This window comes from Rhinoderma darwinii, chromosome 1 (genome assembly GCF_050947455.1).
Source record: "Rhinoderma darwinii isolate aRhiDar2 chromosome 1, aRhiDar2.hap1, whole genome shotgun sequence".
NCBI classification, from domain to species: domain Eukaryota; kingdom Metazoa; phylum Chordata; class Amphibia; order Anura; family Rhinodermatidae; genus Rhinoderma; species Rhinoderma darwinii.
The window spans coordinates 290,133,441-290,151,618 of record NC_134687.1 but is presented as its reverse complement, the minus strand read 5'-3'; the positions used below and the strand labels follow the sequence as shown (position 1 = coordinate 290,151,618).

The window sequence follows — 18,178 nt, the reverse complement described above, 5'->3', positions numbered from 1 at the left end:
GCGACGCGTCCCTCCTGTGCAGTCCGGTCCGGCCTCTTTGGATGATGCTGCAGCCCATGTGACCGCTGCAGCCTGTGATTGGCTGAAGCAGCGGTCATATGGGATGCAACGTCAACCCAGGAGGCCAGACTGCAGGAAGAAGGAGGGCGTTCTGGGTAAGTATGATTTTTCTTTTTTTTGTAGTTGCGATCTTTGCGGCATAATTGCTGGCAATACTTCGCAAAAGTCGTGACACTTGGCTTTCTGTTGCGGGTTTTGCATCCCTATTGAATTCAATTGGGAAAACCTGCAATGTAAAATAAACAAAAACGAAGCATAAATTGACATGGTACGGAATTAAATTCTGCACCGCAGGTCTATTAATTAACGTTATGCTTTAGGTTTTTTTCCGCAATGTGGGCATGAGATTTTCTAAATCTCATCCACTTTTCTGCTACTGTACATGCTGCGAAATTTCCGCACAGAATTCCGTTGCGGAAATTTCGCAGCGTTTACGCTACGTGGGAACCCGGGCTTAAGGTCATTGACAACTCATACTTTAGAAGATTTTTTCACCTTTCTCTGCATCAACCGTCAATAACTTTGGATCCTTTTGTTCTAGTTAAACTTGATGGACATATCTAGCTAACCTTTATGATTTGATTCCCATTGATAAAGATAATACAGTATGACTTTCTTTTTGGTTTCAGATACCTTTGGCTTTTGGAAGGCAACAAGATGTCAGACATGTGGAGACGCCGCCCAGATGCAAATTATTGTGCTGGTAATACTCCAATAGATCCCGCAAAGTGGAGAAGTAACGCGTGACACCACCCAAACAAAAGGTGTCATTCTTACATAGAATGGAGCAGCCCTGGAAAACCTTACCCAAACTAGTCTGTAGAGATAAAAACGAAGAACAGTCAAGGGGTGGGAGAACTGGTAAGAAAATACGATATTTAGAGAGTATTTTATTTGCTAATAGCTCAAGAAAAGAAAAGAGAAGCAAAGCTTTAAAATATCAGCTTGAAAAGTAAAGTTAGAGTCAAAAGTACAGCTACTGATACAGGAGCAGATTAAAACACCACTTCCCAGCAGGATACAGACAGGCCACAATTGCTATATAAGGGTAGATCCCACAGGTGCATAAACTGATAAAAACAGCCACTCACACGCCTTCTATTTATCAGGGGGCGTGCTGCTTAGTATGAATATTGCACACAGATATGGCTTCTATAAGTGTGCCAGTCGCACTGTTGTGTGTAGTGCGCCATGCTGGATTACAGCCTATTAATTATGCCTATAGTATTCCATCAGGCGGGCTGCCCAGCACATATCAGGCGCACTACACCAAATGTTGACAGACTATTGTCCCCCAGCATTACAAGGCATGGCTGCATCCTAAAAAAATATACATGCCTTGTGAATGCTGGGGCAGAATAGTCTGTCAGCTGTTGGTGTGGTGCGCCGGATATGTCAAAAGTGTTGAAATTGATTGTAAACCTCTGAAAAACTATGCTATCACTACTCAAGAATTCAGGAATATGTCCCTTAAAAGGGTTGTCCGGTTTTAGCAAAATTAATGTTATTTTTTGTATAATAAAAGTTATACAATTTTCCAATATACTTTCTGTATTAATTCCTCAAGGGCTCTGCTTTTTGTTATTCAGTAGGAACAATCATTGTTTCTTTTCAGTTTATAAAATTCTGTCCATGGTCATGTGACGGTCACACAGGTGCTGGGATTGTTAGAATACACAGCTCTGATATACATACTATTAGGCCGGATTCACACGAGTGTGTTCAGTCCGTGATTTACGGTCCGCAGATCGCCCGCATTTCCCGGACCGAACACAGTGCAGGGAGCCGGACTCCAAGCATCGTCGTTATCTTTGGTGCTAGGAGTCCCTGCCTCTCCACGGAATTACTGTCCCGTTCTGAAATCATGTTTTCAGTACGGGACAGTTTTCCCGCAGCGAAGCAGCGACTTCTAGCGTCATAGATAATGATGACGATAAGAGACCAGCTCCCTGCAGTGTGCTCAGTCCGGAAAATGCTGCCGACATACGGACCGTATATCCCGGACTGAACACGCTCGTGTGAATCCGGCCTAACTGTAATGTGCCGTGCACCTGTGTGTTCATCACATGACCATGGACATAATTTTATCCGCTGGAAGTAAACAATGAATGTCCCTACTGAATAACTACAGGCAGAGATGTTAAAGACTGTGAGGAATTAATACAGAAAGAATATTGGAAAACTTTAATTATACAAAAAAAAAACATAAATTTGCTGAAATCGTACAACCCCTTTTAATAAGCAATAAACTGCCTGGTTTACCTGAATAATAAAGAAATTGATCTAATTTTGCAGTGCAAGTGTAATTGAAAATTGACATTGAGAAAAGCAATGACGTACCCCCAAACACAGAGTTAGTAGAAACTTGTCAAAGTCCTGGGGAGAGCTACGGAGAACATAGCTTCCACCAATGCTTCCATTGCGTTTTAGTTTGTCAATAGCAAACTCTGAGCTAAAAAAAAAAGGACAGCATTTTATTGTAAATTGTAGCAGAAATGATGTTGATAAAATTCACTGGAGAACACATGACAATGTATGTTTACGAAATATTACATTTTAATGAAGTTAGAAATGTTTTTATTGCAATATATACAGCATACATACTGTACTAGTCCTTCTCAATGAATTAGAATATCATCAAAAAGTTAATTTATTTCAGTAATTCAATTTAAAAAGTGAAACTCATATATTATATAGATTCATTTCCCACAGAGTGATCTATTTCCAGCATTTTTTTCTTTTAATGTTGATGATTATGTCTAACAGTTAATGAAAACCCAAAATTTAGTGTCTCAGAAAATTAAAATATTCTATAAGCCCAAATTCAAAAATGATTTTTAATACCGGAATGTAGGCCTACTGAAAAGTATGTACAGTATATGAACTCAATACTTGGTTGGGGCTCCTTCTGCATGAATTACGGCATCAATGCGGTGTGGCATGGAGGCGATCAGCCTGTGGCACTGCTGAGGTGTTAAAGAGACTCTGTCACCACATTATAAGTGCCCTATCTCCTACATAAGGAGATCGGCGCTGTAATGTAGGTGACAGTAATGCTTTTTATTTAAAAAAAAACATCTTTTTTCACAACGTTAGGAGCGATTTTGGTTTATGCTAATGAGCTTTCTTAATGCCCAAGTGGGAGTACTTTAACTTTCGACCAAGTGGGCGTTGTACAGAGGAGTGCATGACGCTGACCAATCGGCATCATGCACTCCTCTCCATTCATTTACACTGCACTAGCGATATAGTTATATCACTATGTGCAGCCTCATACACAAACCCTAACATTACTACAGTGTCCTGATAATGAATACACATGAAATCCAGCCTGGACGTCATGTGTACTCAGAATCCTGACACTTCTGACTCTTTTTTTGTGAGATTCCGGCAAGTGAAACCAAATCTCGTTTCCTGGTATCGAGACTGTCTCCCAGAGGGCGCATGCGCCCGCGCGTGCATGGTCTTAAAGGGCCAGTGCGCGCATAATTGCAGGAAGTCTGCAATCAAGCCCAGAATGCTACTGGACTATAAAAGGGCTCTGCCCTCTTGTTCTTTGCCTGAGCGTTGTTCATTACTCAAAGTTTGTCTTGCTAATGGTCTCCTAGTGTTTTCCAGTTCCCAAGTGTTCCCTGTTCCTGTATCCTGTATCCTGTTTCCCGTGCTATCCAGATCAAGTACCATGCTGAGCTGTTGTCGTGTTTTGCTGCATTCCACGCCTGTTTTGCTACGCCACGCCTGACGTCTACCCGACACCTGGTCCCAGCCTAGCTTGCCTTGCTACTATCCAAGTTACCACAGGTACCCTTTCTGGCTGTAGACTCTATACTATACCAGTTTGGTCAGCTGACGTCCCACTACACGGTATGGCCCAGTGGGTCCACACCCCACATCGTGACATCTGCATTGTTGGGTCTGGTGTTTCATCTTCCTCTTGACATTACGCCATAGATTCTCTATTTGGTTTAAGTCAGGCGAGTTTGCTGGCCAATCAAGCGCAGTGATACTGTGGTTATTAAACCAGGTATTGGTACATTTGGCAGTGTGGGCAGGTGCCAAGTCCTGCTGGAAAATGAAATCAGCATCTCCATAAAGCTTGTCAGCAGATGGAAGCATGAAGTGCTCTAAAATTTCCTGGTAGACGGCGGCTTTGACTCTGGACTTGATATAACATAGTGGACCAACACTGTTTCTTAGTGGTCCAAAGTCCTGTTTTCAGATGAAAGTAAATTTTGCATTTCATTTGGAAATCAAGGTCCCAGAGTCTGGAGGAAGAGTGGAGAGGCATCAATCCAAGTTGCTTGCGGTCCAGTGTGAAGTTTCCACAGTCAGTGATGGTTTGGGGAGCCATGTCATCTGCTGGTGTTGGTCCTCTGTGTTATATCAAGTCCAGAGTCAACGCAGCCGTCTACAAGGAAATTTTCGAGCACTTCATGCTTCCCTCTGCTGACAAGCTTTATGGAGATGCTAATTTTATTTTCCAGCAGGACTTGGCACCTGCCCACACTGCCAAAAGTACCAATACCTGGTTTAATAACCACAGTATCACTGTGCTTGATTGGCCAGCAAACTCGTCTGACCTAAACCCCATAGAGAATCTATGGGGTATTGTCAAGAGGAAGATGAGCTGAAGGCCGCTATCAAAGCAACCTGGGCTTCCATAACGCCTCAGCAGTGCCACAGGCTGATCGCCACCTTTTTTTAATTGAATCACTGAAATAAATTAACTTTTTCATGATATTCTAATTCATTGAGAAGGACTAGTATATTCTATATTTGTATTAACACAAACTATTCTTAGAAGCTTTATAAGAAATAAAAAATAAACCATACCCTTTCAAGATAATCATCATTGAGTGAACACCACCACCACCATCATCAGCGCCACCACAATAATTTTTAAAGTATAAAATTTTCACCAAACTATTATTCAACAAAATGATTTAAAAAATGCTCTATTTTAATAGTTGACACCCAGAAGATTATAGAGTCGGACCGGTGCGTTTTTTGTCGGCAACTCCCCCATACCTTCTTTTCTTCCTTTATTCAAGAGCGAGGACAGGGGAGACTGAAAGGGTATGCACACTGGGTGCTGAGTGCCTGGGGGAGGGCAACAACCCACTTTGCTTTGGCCAGGGTACTTATATACAATGTCTATGGCAGCTGAATCTCTGAACCGGCTGAAGAAAGTTCTGTATCCCCTGTCAAGTTTTAGTTAACTTTTCTGCTATTGACTGGATACATTGTTTACAATATTCTTTGTTATTCTCTCTTAGTTATTCTCCTCTTGATATGCGATGCTTAATACCTTGCAATAGACATTGTAAGATTTCCAGCACTGATTGTGTATCTTACATTGTTTTACCTCTATCTGTGTTTAGAAGTAGAATCACAGAATTGTTAACATCTCGTTTGAAAGGAATTTGTCTTCCGTGAAACACGTTGCATGCAAAAGTTTGAATCTATATTTGGTTGTACAGTTTCTTCTTCACCAAGCATGCACAGCAATCTGATTAGCACGATAGAACTGATAGCATGTGCCCACAGTGGTATGTGGGCTTAATTTAAGGATTATATTTATACTGAGTGTTTAATGGAAAACTCACGTGATCGGACCATGACATTGATTATCCAAATTCCAACGCAGTCGTGGTGGAGCCACTTCTTCACAAAAATAATGATGAGAGTCTGTAGTCAATCGGTAATATCCATCAACCAGAGAGACAAAGGAAAAAGCATCTCTCAACATTTGGAACTGTGACTCCTTATGAATAAATTAATAAGCATTAGATAACAGATGCCAAACATAATAGACTAATCATTAAATATTGCCAATTGCTCATTACTCTTTGCTTATTTATGCTCCATAAAAACCTCAGATGCCTTAAACTCCAACATTATTAGATGTACAATGGACTCAAGTTGGGGAATTTACCAGTTAAAAGCATAAATTATAAACATCCTGATGCTTGAAACTCTGTTTAACACGTTAGTAATAGCCAAAACACCTTTTTACGGAGGTCACTAACGAGCCTCAGGCTAGGCTGTTGCCTTTTCATGGCAGCAGAGTCTAAGTGTGTGTTACGTGCGGATTAGAGCAGGTGGATCGGTTGTCTAAGGACAACCGAGCTATTGCCCTAATGGCCGGAATCAGAGGTACATCCAATCCCAGCTGTTTAACCCCTTAGTTTCCCCAGTCAATCGCAACTGTGGCACCTCAGTGGTTTACAGAAGAGGGGACTGCCTCTGTCACCCATCTGCTGCCTGCAAGTGCAATTTAAGGCCGCTGTGGCAGTCAGGGGCCTAACAAAGGTCCCCAAGGCCTGCTATGCCTCTGGCGCAGCCTAATAGATTGCCTGAAAGTCTTCCATAAAAATTGCTATTATTTTGTAAAAGTGTAAAAAAAAAAAAATACACATATACTGTATATCACGACGAACCAAAAAAAAAAGGTAACTGTAATGACAGGGATAGGGAAACAGACAAGTGAGCCCTAATCTACCCGCCACTCAGTCCCTGCCTACTTGCAACGACCCGCCCTAGGCGACGGGGTACAACTGGGCGACGGTCCCTACACTCAGTAAGTGCACGACAGGCAACCAGACAAGGAAACACAGAACAAAGGGAAACGGGGCAGTTGCCCACGGCTACACCGTGAGCAACAAGAGTAGTAAACGAGCCGAGTCAAACCAGGAGAGTACGAGGTGCCAAACGCAGAGCAGGAGAGTAGTGAACAAGCCAAGTCAAACCAGGAGAGTACGAGGTACCAAACGCAGAGCAGAAGAGTAGTCAGTAAGCCAGGGTCAATACGAAGCAGGGACAAGTAGTTCAAAAAGCTGCAGCAGGGCCAGGAAACCAACAGAGAAGAATCACAAGCAAGGAGGAACAGGAAAGTCAGGTATAAATAGACAGAGGGCGGGAGCTAGCTCCATCTGGCCAGGCTGTGATAGGCTCTCCCACTCCTAAGCCTGCCATCCTGAGTGGTGGAAGATGGAGTCAGTCTCACAGACATAGAAGCAGGTGCAGACTGATTACCTATGGGCGTGGATACAGAAGCTGTGCCTGGCAGATCCTTAACAGTAAATCGTTATTTAAACCAATTGGTGAACGAAGTAAAAAAAAAACAAAAAAAAAACAAAAGTGAACGGCTGCTTCTTTTCCATTGAGGGGACAGTTAAAAACAATTTTGAGGTATTGTTTTGCGTTTTTTCTTTTTATTAACCTTTATTAAAGTTCATTTACGGTTATAATAAAAAGTTTGGTGGCAAAAAACGTTTTTTTAATGAAAGTTAGTTAACAAGTCCCATGTACCCAACGAAAACCACAATTTGTCCGGTAAAAAAAGCCCACACACGGCTCTTGGAATGCTGTTTTATTCGGCAAAAGTAGTCAAATATAAAAAAAACCCTATACATATTTGATATCATTCTAATCGTACCGACCCCTAAAAGTAAGGTAAGAAATTATTTAAGCCACAGGGTGAATGACGTAGATTTAAAAAGCAATGGCGGAATTTTAGGATTTATTTTCCATTCCCCCAAAAAATTAAAAAAAATGGTGCCATTGAAAAATACAAAACATCCTGCAAAAAAATAAAAATCCTTCATACAGCTATGTCAACGGAAAAATAAAAAAAAATATGGCTCTTGGAATGGGATGATGAAAAATAAAATTGCTAAAATATGCTTATCACTAAGCAGTTAAAGGGGTTTCCCCATGAAGGACATTTATGACATATCCACAGGATATGTCATAAAGGTCAGATAGATGGGACCCGCACCTATCTCTAGAACGGGGCCCACTAATTCCTGATTACATGGTCGGGACATGGTCGGGCGCTACGGAAACAGCGTAACACGCTGAACTATGCAGTTTCCATAACTCCCATAGTAGTGAATGGCAGTTACGGAAGCAGCGTAGCATGTGAGCTACGCTGGTTTCGCAACTTCTATTCAGTTCTATGGCAGTTACAGAAACAGCGTAGCTCAGCGAGTTACACTGGTGGTACTGCCGTCAGGGGCCCGGCCATACATTTGAAAAAACAGGGGCCCGCTATGCACTGCTGGAATTCATTTGCTCACAGCATTGGGGTCCTTATGATTTCACTTCGGTGAAATGAACAGGTCTCATCACGGAGCCGGGGCCCGTTCTTTATGTCAAAGTAAAATCATGTGATGTCTGTGTCAGGCCCTATTCACAAGACAGGGATTCCCGGCCGTGTGACGGACGTTTTTTTAACGGCCGTCACACGGCCGTAGTAGGAACAATAGACCCCAAAATGGGGCTATTCACATGGCCGATTTTTGGTGCATGCCCTATTTTCGGGCGTTCCCCCGGCCACACGGCTGCCATAGAAGTCTATGGGGCCGTGTAAAGCATGGCTGTCACTCGGATGTGATCTGAGTGACGGCCGAGCTTTCTGTTGCTCGTTCACTCTCTTCTCCTCCTTCACAGTGCGAAATGCATGTGAGGAGGAGGAGGTTATTTTTTTGCTCCCTGTAGGAGCAGAATCCCCGGCCACAGCTGTGACTTGTGTTTCCGCTCCACTAGAAGTCCCTGACTTCACTGTCCATTTATGGACACAGTGACATCGGGAACTTCTGAAGCAGAATCCCCGGCGCTGTGGCCGGTGTTTCCGCTCCAGGAGAAGTCCCTGACTTCACTCTCCATATACGGACATTGAAGTCAGGGACTTCTCCTGGAACGGTCCCCTACAGTGGCACTATCTACAGAAAGGTATAGGGGTGCCATCTATGGGGGGGGGTGCTATGTAAAAGGGTGCTATGTAGAACTACCTACAGCGGGGCTGTGTGGCATTACCTACAGGGGGCTGTGTGGCATTACCTACAGTGGTCTGTGTGGCACTACCTACAAAGGGGGCAGTGTGGCACTAACTAAAACCTTAAAACAGACAGGGAAAAAAACGGATGAAAAACGGGTCAAAATCGGACGTTAAAAACTGAAACACGGCCCGAAACGGAAACGGAACAGATGCAAAATGGATGCAAAACGACCGAGAAAAACGGATCCTGTCGTGTGAATAGAGCCTGAGGTGCATGCCCGTGTGACGGCCGCAGTAGGAACAATAGACCCCAAATGGGGCTATTCATACGACCGTTTTTTGACGGCCCGAGTAACCCGGCCGTCAAAAAATGGGACATTCCATATTTTCGGCCATTCTCCTGGCCGTCCGGCTCCCATAGAAGTCTATAGGGCCGGGTAATACACGGCCATCACTGGAATGTGTCCCGAGTGACGGCCGTGTCTTCCGTCGCTCGCTCTCTCTCCTTCTCCTCCTCACAGTGCGAAGTGCATGTGAGGAGGAGGAGGGTATTTTTTTGCTCCCTGTAGGAGGAGAATCCCCAATCCCCGGCCACAGGTTCGGCAACGCTGTGGCCGGGGATTGGGGATTCCGCTTCAGAAGTCTGACGTCACTGTGTCCATATATGGACACATTGACGTCAGCCACTTCTGAAGCGGAATCCCCGACCCTGTGGCCGGTGTTATCGCTCCAGGAGAAGTCCCTGACTTCACTGTGTCCATATATGGACACAGTGACGTCAGGCACTTCTGAAGCGGAATCCCCAACCCTGTGGCCGTTGTTTCCGCTCCAGAAGAAGTCCCTGACTTCACTGTGTGCGTATATGGACACAGTGAACTCGGACACTTCTGAAGCGGAATCCCCAACCCTGTGGCCGATGTTTCCGCTCCAGGAGATGTCCCTGACTTCACTGTCCATATATGGACATTGAAGTCAGGGACTTCTCCTGGTATGGTGGTGCTATCTACAGACATAGTGGTTTTCCATCTATGTGTGGGTGCTGTGTAGATCTACCTACAGGGGGCTGTGTGGTATTACCTACGGGGGGCTGTGTGGCGTTACATATGGGGGGCTGTGTGGCATTACCTACGGGTGTTGTGTGACATTACCTACAGGGGGCTGTGTGGCATTACCTACAGGGGGCTGTGTGGCACTACCTACAGGGGGCTGTGTGGCACTACCTACAGGGGGCTGTGTGGCACTACCTACAGGGGGCTGTGTGGCACTACCTACAGGGGGTTGTGTGACATTACAGGGGGCTGTGTGGCATTACCTAAAGGGGGCTGTGTGGCACTACCTACAGGGGGCTGTGTGGCACTACCTACAGGGGTCTGTGTGGCACTACCTACAGGGGGCTGTGTGGAACTACCTACAGGGGGCTGTGTGGAACTACCTACAGGGGGCTGTGTGGCATTATCTACAGGGGGCTGTGTGGCATTATCTACAGGGGGCTGTGTGGCACTACCTACAGGGGGCTGTGTGGCACTACCTATAGGAGACTGTGTGGCACTACCTACAGGGGGCTGTGTGGCATTACCTACAGGGGGCTGTGTGGCACTACCTACAGGGGGCTGTGTGGCATTACCTAATGGGGGGCTGTGGCAGTATGTACAGAGGGCAGTGTGTGGCATTATCTACAGAGGGAAGTGTGTGGCAAAGAAATTACAAATCAAATTAATTCAATTTTAAAACGGACAGGGAAAAAAACGGATGCAAAACGGGTCAAAATCGGCCATTAAAAATGGCAACACGGCCCGGAACGGAAACGGAACGGATGCAAAACGGATGCAAAACGGCCGGGAAAAACGGTCCAAAATGGTCGTATTTATCGGCCGACACTTGGACCCTGTCGTATGAATAGAGCCTTAGCCCTTACAAGACAGGGTTTCCCGGCAGGGTGACGGCCGTTCATACAATGGCCATCACCTGGCTGCTGTAGGAACAATAGACCCCTAATGGGGCTATTCACACGACCGATTTTTTGACGGCCCGGGAAACCTGGCCGTCAAAAAATGGGACATGTCCTATTTTCGGCCGTTTACCCTGCCGCCCGGCTCCCATAGAAGTCTATGGGGCCGGGTAATACACGGCCATCACCGGAATGTGTCCCGAGTGATGGCCATGTATTTCGTCACTCGCTCTCTCCTCACAGCGCAGAGTGCATATGAGGAGGAGGAGTTGATGCCATTTGGACGAATGGCTGTACGCTGGAGATACACTGTGTGGCAGGGCCGGGGTGTACAGCAGGTGGAAGGGAGCACTGCGCTGGCTTCCTTCCCCTGCTTGCTGTAAAAGCGCCCTGGCCCGGCGACACCTTCGATGGCGCAGCTAGCAGCTGCTGCGGCTGCTACTACTGTAGCGACGCCACTATAGCAGTGCAGGGAGGTATCTCCCTGCTCTGCTATGTGCTAGCCCCACTTCAGCTCCCTGAAGGAGCGGAATCCCCGTGTGTTCGGGGATTCCGCTCCTGGACAGAGCGCTTGATGTCTCTGTCCATATCTGGGCAGTGACATCAGGGGAAACTCCTGAAGCGGAATCCCCGAACACATGGGGATTCCCCTTCAGGAGTTGCCCCTGATGTCACTGTCCAGATATGCCCGGCCCGGAACGGATGCAAAACTTATGTAAACCGGCCGGGAAAAATGGACGATTTTATTGGCTGACACTCGAGGTCGTGCGGGACCCTGTCGTGTGAATAAGGCATTAGTTACACAGCACAGGAGATAAGAGCTGTCATAGAGCTGCTGCAAGTGATACAATACTATGCTTCAGTGTCAAGAGGATATCATACAGATGTGGGTAAGACACTTGCTTTCTATGGGGGGGTTAAATGACAATGCGGGCAGGGAGATATTATTGGTTGGGGAGGAAATTATGGTGTAGTGGGTAGGAGATAATAATGGAGGGTGGATGAAACTGAAGGAGACATTATACTAGGGGGATGATAACTGGGGGAAAAGAGGATATCTGAAGGGAGAGGTAGAGGAAGGAGAGAGGACACCTGGGGGAGGGGCAGAGATCTTAAAGGTTATGTACATCTCTGAAAATGTTAGGTGTTATGAAACTTTGTAAATACTTTTTATTAAAAATTATTTTTACTTTTTGAGATACAGCTGCTTTGTATCCAGTATACAGAGCAGCTGTATCATGCGCTGAGACCTGTATCCATCAGGGGACTGACGGGGTTTAGTGCCAGCGGGTCGGGATCCACCTGTTATCGATCAAATCTAAATTATGAACACAGACACGCAGGATCCGCTGACACTGAACCCGTCAGTCCCGTGGACCTGACAGATAAAGTTTTCAGTGCACGATACAGCTGCTCTGTATACAGGATACAAAGCAGCTGTATCTCATAAAGTAAAAATAATTTTTAATAAAAAGTATTTACAAGGTAGCCCCAAACAGACTGGTAAACTTTTTTTTTTTAAAACAAATTTGTGGTGGGTAGTGAGATAATACCTAAGGGGGTGAAGAAGATATGATCCATATCATTTTTGTTATGTAAGCTCATCTTTTATGACCCGGCCTCCCTCCACACACAGCCCAAGCAAGTTATTTTTACCTTAACAAAGCTCCTGTCACCTACTGTGTGCCACCTCCCCCCACAAATCCCGTGCCAAGGTGTCTCCTCACTGCCCCTCACCTACAGAGCCCTTTAATCTGTGTGCCCCCTGCTCATGCCACATGGTGTCTACTCCCTGCCAATTGGCATCTCCCCCTTGCTACAGCCTTCTTCTCCTTACAGAGGCCACGTTACCTCGCACCTCCCTGCCTCCACCACACTGTCACTCCTCGCTTACCATAGAGACGTTATCCCATGTAGTTATAAAGAGTTATATAGAGGCACCCATAGAAAATTGGACATCTCTCCCACAGAGCCTCAGCAGATATCTCCATCAATAAATGTTTTGTTATCAAATCCCATATCCACTAGATAGACCATAAAAGCCTGAATTATAAACTGTGACGGCAGGTAGGGGTTTGGTGGAAAGGTGTCTGAATTCCTAAAAGGGGTATTCCGGTTACAAGTTACCCCCTATCCGTAGGGTAGGGGGTAACTTGCTGATCGGTGAGTGTCCGACAGCTTGGACCCCCACCGTTTACGAGAACGAGGACCCCGAACCCCTTGTTTAAACCCAGCGGCAGGTCGCTCATGCGTACTGCCGCTCCATTCATTCTCTATGGGAGCGCTGGAGATAGCTGAGTGCAGTGTTTGGCTTTTTTCCGGCGCTGCCATAGAGAATGCATTGAGCGGCAGTGCGCATGAGAGACCTGCCGCTCGGTTCAAACGAGAGGTTCGGGACCCCCGTTCTCGTAAACGATGGGGGTCCGAGCTGTCAGACACCCACCGATCAGCAAGTTACCTCTTACCCTACGGATAGGGGGTAACTTGTTGTAACTGGAATACCCATTTAAAAGGTCTGATCTGGGGTCTGAATTTTTTTCTGGTTTGGGGTCTGAAATTATTTAGAGGTCTGGTGTCTGAATTAATTTTGTCGTGTGGTGTCTACAGAGATGACATGTGTGCTGCGTGAGAAGAGAAGGCAAAAAAAATCAAGGTGTCCCGCGGCAGTGGGAGATCTTAGGGACTGCAGCGGTCATAACTACATCTTGGTGAGTGACTCTGCTGTGTACAGGCAGCAGCTTCAGTGCAATAATTTTTGTTTATGTTGCCCCCCTGCAACCAGATTCTCTGCACACACACTGTTTCCATTTTTGCCCCCCCCCCCACAGAGTCCCTATTTCTTCCCTGTTCCTCCACAGAGTCCCTGCCCCTGGCCACCCTCCCACCCATGCCACTTTCTGTTCTCCCAGAAATCCCCTCCTCCTTCCCCCACCGAGCCCTGGCACTTAGTCTCTTCACCTTGCCCCCTGATACCCACCAGCTGTCTCTGCCCTGCCCCTTCAAAGAGACCCTACTAGTTTGCTTTTCACCGCTGCCCTACATCCCACCCCTTTACTTTGCGCCCGCCCCAATAGTTAGGGGGGGCCAGACTCTTTGGCTGTATGGGGCCCAGAAATTTCCGATGGCGGCCCTGCTCCCGACCATGTAATCAGTAGGTGGCCGGGAGGCAGCGTGAGTGCAAAAAGCTAGAACGGGGTTTAGGAGGCCCCGTTCTAGTGATAGGTGCGGGTCCCAGAGGTGGGACCGGCATCTATGTGACATTTATGACATATCCTGTGGATTCACGATTTTCACTGGTTGAAACGGACCATGTGATTACTTGTATTCACCTATTTATAACAATGTTTTTAGACATGATGTTAGGCTTGACAAAGACCCCTGACTCACTATGGGTCGAAACGTTGCCTGTCGTTTGTGGATGTCTTGACAATAAAACCACTTTGATGATTTGAAGACGTGTGCTGTTGTCCTACTACTTTTTTGAAATATCCTGTGGATATGTCATAAATGTCTCTCATGGGAAAACCCCTTTAAGATACTTTTCCATTGGTAGTTTGTCCTTGCTGTTCTTGGGTATTTACCCAGATGATTTAGAGGTTTTAAACACCAAATCCTTTGAACCTCCCAGAAATAGATTTCCTTTTGCTTTTTAGCCATAAAGCACGCTGTGATCCCGCGTTTTCGGCTGCACGCCTGACCTGGATGGTGTCTACATTGTACATGCTGCTATTTGGTTGCCATGGGGACGGACATCCCTGCATCTCTTCTCATTATTGAGACCATTTTGGAGACCACCCTGCTGGCTGCTCAATCACATGCATTTCCAGATTACTGCCTGGGACTCACCAAAAACCTACCTCGGATGAGGTACCTCCATGGTGGATGAGTATATGGTTTTCCTGAATTTTTGCAGAATCGCTATTATATCTGCTTGACTGTTTTGAATTGTTCACATGGTCTAATTGATGTTGGACATACATGTTTAGGCCTGACATTGCTCGTCATACAATTGCCCTTTGGTCTACTGACTCCTACTGGCCTGGTCCTTGTGACTGTTGCTATTTCCAGTCGTTACACCACCATGCCATGCAGTTTTTCATAAATGTGGTGATTCATCATCCTGTGGTCACTGACCTGCTAAACCAATTTCTTTTCAGCTAGCCACTGGGGATTTACGTGTTAACATGCTTCTAAATATTACATGTGATTAATAGCCTTGGGTGTACATGCATGATTTGTGTTGCATTTCTATACGTATATTATTCTATATGTCACTGCTGTACATTACTTGCTATGCTATTACATGTATTTTCCTAATCTGGGTTCATATGCACTATTTACATCCCTCGTAGCTATATTGCTACAATTTAACCCGGCTGGGTATGTGACGTCCTTATGGTGATGCTGGATCATCTATGATGCTGAAGATTTCTATACATATCTTATACTTATGTTAATACATTTTGATATTTTTATAACCCTTGAGTCGAGTGCCTACTGTTTCCCAGGGTTAGCCCCGTCCCTTGCATCATTCCTATAAATATTTATAATTTTCTGGGTGACACTGTACCAATTGTACTGTACTCAGTTGGGTATGCTGAGATCCCATTGCTTTTCTTTAGCCACTAAGCAAATTTTGCCATTTTTCGTATTGCTAGCTTGAAATTGGCGTGCACTACAGTAAAGATATCTCTTTTGGCAAATGCTTTATTAAAGTGTTTTTTTCAAACACATAGTTTTTATTGAAAATGTTTTCAAATAAAGCAACGAACAAAAAGGGATCATCCCACCCGCCTCTCCTATAATGTCCGACCAAAAAAAAAAAAAAAAAAACATAGAAAAACAGTAGTGTTCTCAGTTTTTCGCCACGCAGGGCTAGGAGAGATATACATCCATTGAAAATACAGCAATACAATCTACAAATACATCAATATAAACAATATCATACATGGATATAGAGGTACATAGAAACCACAGAGCCTTAGAAATCTAATGAAGTATAAAGGAATATACATTTCACCTAACGTTCCTCACAGGAACCTTGTGAAATAACTAAGAAGAGGAAGGAAGCAACGGAATATCTAATATTCTATCTCCCAATAGTGCGGCATTGGCCAAGCCAGTAGTATCTAACCGGGGAGCCCACAATTCCTCGAAACGGGCATAAGGAAAATAGCCTTCTCATTGGTTAGCATCACATTCACCTTAGCTATGAATTCCCATTTTGTTGGAGGAGAAGACTGTATCCAATGTTGCGCAATCAGTTTGAGCCACATAAAGAAGCCGACCAGCTGCTATCTTATCTTGTGCATCTAAGGGCAGACTGTCAACAAAGCCCAATAAGCACCCTTTAGGATCTCTAGGTAGTGATACTGAGAATACCTTCTCCATGATAAATATTTTAGTCCAAAACATATTTAATTGTGAACAGACCAATATCATATGAAGGAGATCAGCAGGCTCCGAGCAACACCTCGGACATCTAGCATCAGCCCGCACACCAATACGGTGTAAAACTACGGGCATCTTATATACACAGTGCAAAATATAAAGCTGTGAGAGCCTGTCACTCTCACTTGCTTTATTAAAATTTAACAAGACAGGTATGGTTAGCTCCTAAAAGACTGGTTACCTTAATGTAATTATTCTTAACAAAGTCTCCTGGTCCAGTAGTTGTCGCCATAGTTTTTATTTTAAGTACCGATTATGAGCACAGCCTTTAAGGGTTTGTGTGCTTTGGACTACCCCTTCCTGGTTTGAAGGGTCCCTTGAAAATAAGCTGTTCACAAAGTGTACCCATGCTGGGACCACCAGTGGTCAGCTGTAATCTTTAGGGAAACCTGGTAGTCATTGTTCAATATGCCTAAGACGCCACCACACGGAAAATTAAGCGATACACGGTGTTCATACTTAATCTACTCACCAGGACTTTGTTATTTTGCTTGGTGATTGTTACTATACGTCCTTCTCCACTTAATTGATCAGAGTTAGCCTGTGTAATTCTAATATCCACAATGTCCTCAAAGTCGCTAAACGGCTCCCACAACTGCAAAAAAAAAAGTTTTATTATTTTACTATATGTTTTATATATTTACAATTTATCTATATAAGCAACTAATCAGATGTGGAAGAGTTAATGTGTTTCAAAAAAGGATAATTTAAAGGTGATTCAACGAGACTGATACAGAAAAAGATTTAGGCTAAACAGGTCAATCTGATGAATGAGTTGGGGAAATAAATTCTGTATATCAGAACAAGACACTTCTAAGAAAAATCCTTTCAGCTGCAGTAACTTTTGACCTTCCTGACAGAGCCTAATTTTTCAAATCTAACATATCTCAATTTATGTGGTAATAACTTTGGATAGCTTTTACATATCCAAGCGATTCTGAGATTTTCCCGTGACACATTGTACTTTATGTTAGTGGTAAAATTTGGTCGATACATTCAGAATTTTAATGTGAAAAACACTAAAATATTGTGAAAAATTGCAAAAATTAGCATTTTTATCAATTTAAAGGGGGTTTTCCCATGTAGGACATTTATGACCTATCCACAGGATAGGTCAGAAATGTCAGAAATGCGGGTCCCACCCACAACTATCTCTAGAACGAGGTCCCCTAAACCCTGTGCTAGCTTTTTGTGCTCACCCTGCCTCCCGGCCACTTGCTGATTGCATGATCGGGAGTTACGGAAAAAGTGTAACTCGCTGAGCTATGCTGTTCCGTAACTCCCATAGAACTGAATAGTAGTTACAGAAACAGCGTAGCTCGCAAGCTACGCTGCTCCTGTAACTGCTATTCACTACTATGAGAGTTATGAAAACAGCGTAGCTCAGCGAGTTACGTTGTTTCCGTAATTCCTGAACATGTAATCAGGAAGTGGCCAGGAGTCAGCGTGAGCACAAAAAGCTAGGACAGGTATTAGGGGGCCCCATTCTAGAGATAGGTGCAGGTCCCAGAGGTCCTGTGGATATATCATAAATGTCCTTCATGGGAAAACCACTTTAAATGTATCTGCTTGTAAGAGAGATAGTTATACCACACAAAATAGTTGCTAATTAACATATCTCATATGCCTGCTTTAGATTTACATCATTTTTTTGAACATTCTTTTATTTTTCTAGGACATTACAAGGCTTATACTTTTAGCAGCAATTTCTTAAAATTTCAAAAGCCTATTTTTTGGGGGACCAGTTCAGTTGTGAAGTGGCTTTAAGTGACCCATAAATTACAAACACCCACAAATCACCCCAATTTAAAAACTGCACCCCTCGAAGTATTCAAAACAGCAGAAAAGTTGCTTAACCCTTTAGGTGTTTCACAGGAAATAAAGCAAAGTGGAGGTGAAATGTACAAATTAAATTTTTTTCAGACATTACAATTTAA

General features: G+C 44.4%; 1 protein-coding gene across 1 annotated transcript in view; it reads right to left on the bottom strand.

Annotated features, from left to right (window-relative positions):
- Positions 1–18,178, bottom strand: part of JAK3 (Janus kinase 3) — a 244,356-nt gene that overhangs the window by 195,221 nt on the left and 30,957 nt on the right. The window contains exons 6-9 of the mRNA XM_075850921.1: positions 16,714–16,836; positions 5,667–5,824; positions 2,401–2,512; positions 694–877 (exon numbers count right to left, since the gene is read on the bottom strand). Of these exons, the coding sequence (XP_075707036.1) occupies positions 694–877; positions 2,401–2,512; positions 5,667–5,824; positions 16,714–16,836 (577 nt within the window). The remainder of the gene's footprint in view (positions 1–693; positions 878–2,400; positions 2,513–5,666; positions 5,825–16,713; positions 16,837–18,178) is intronic.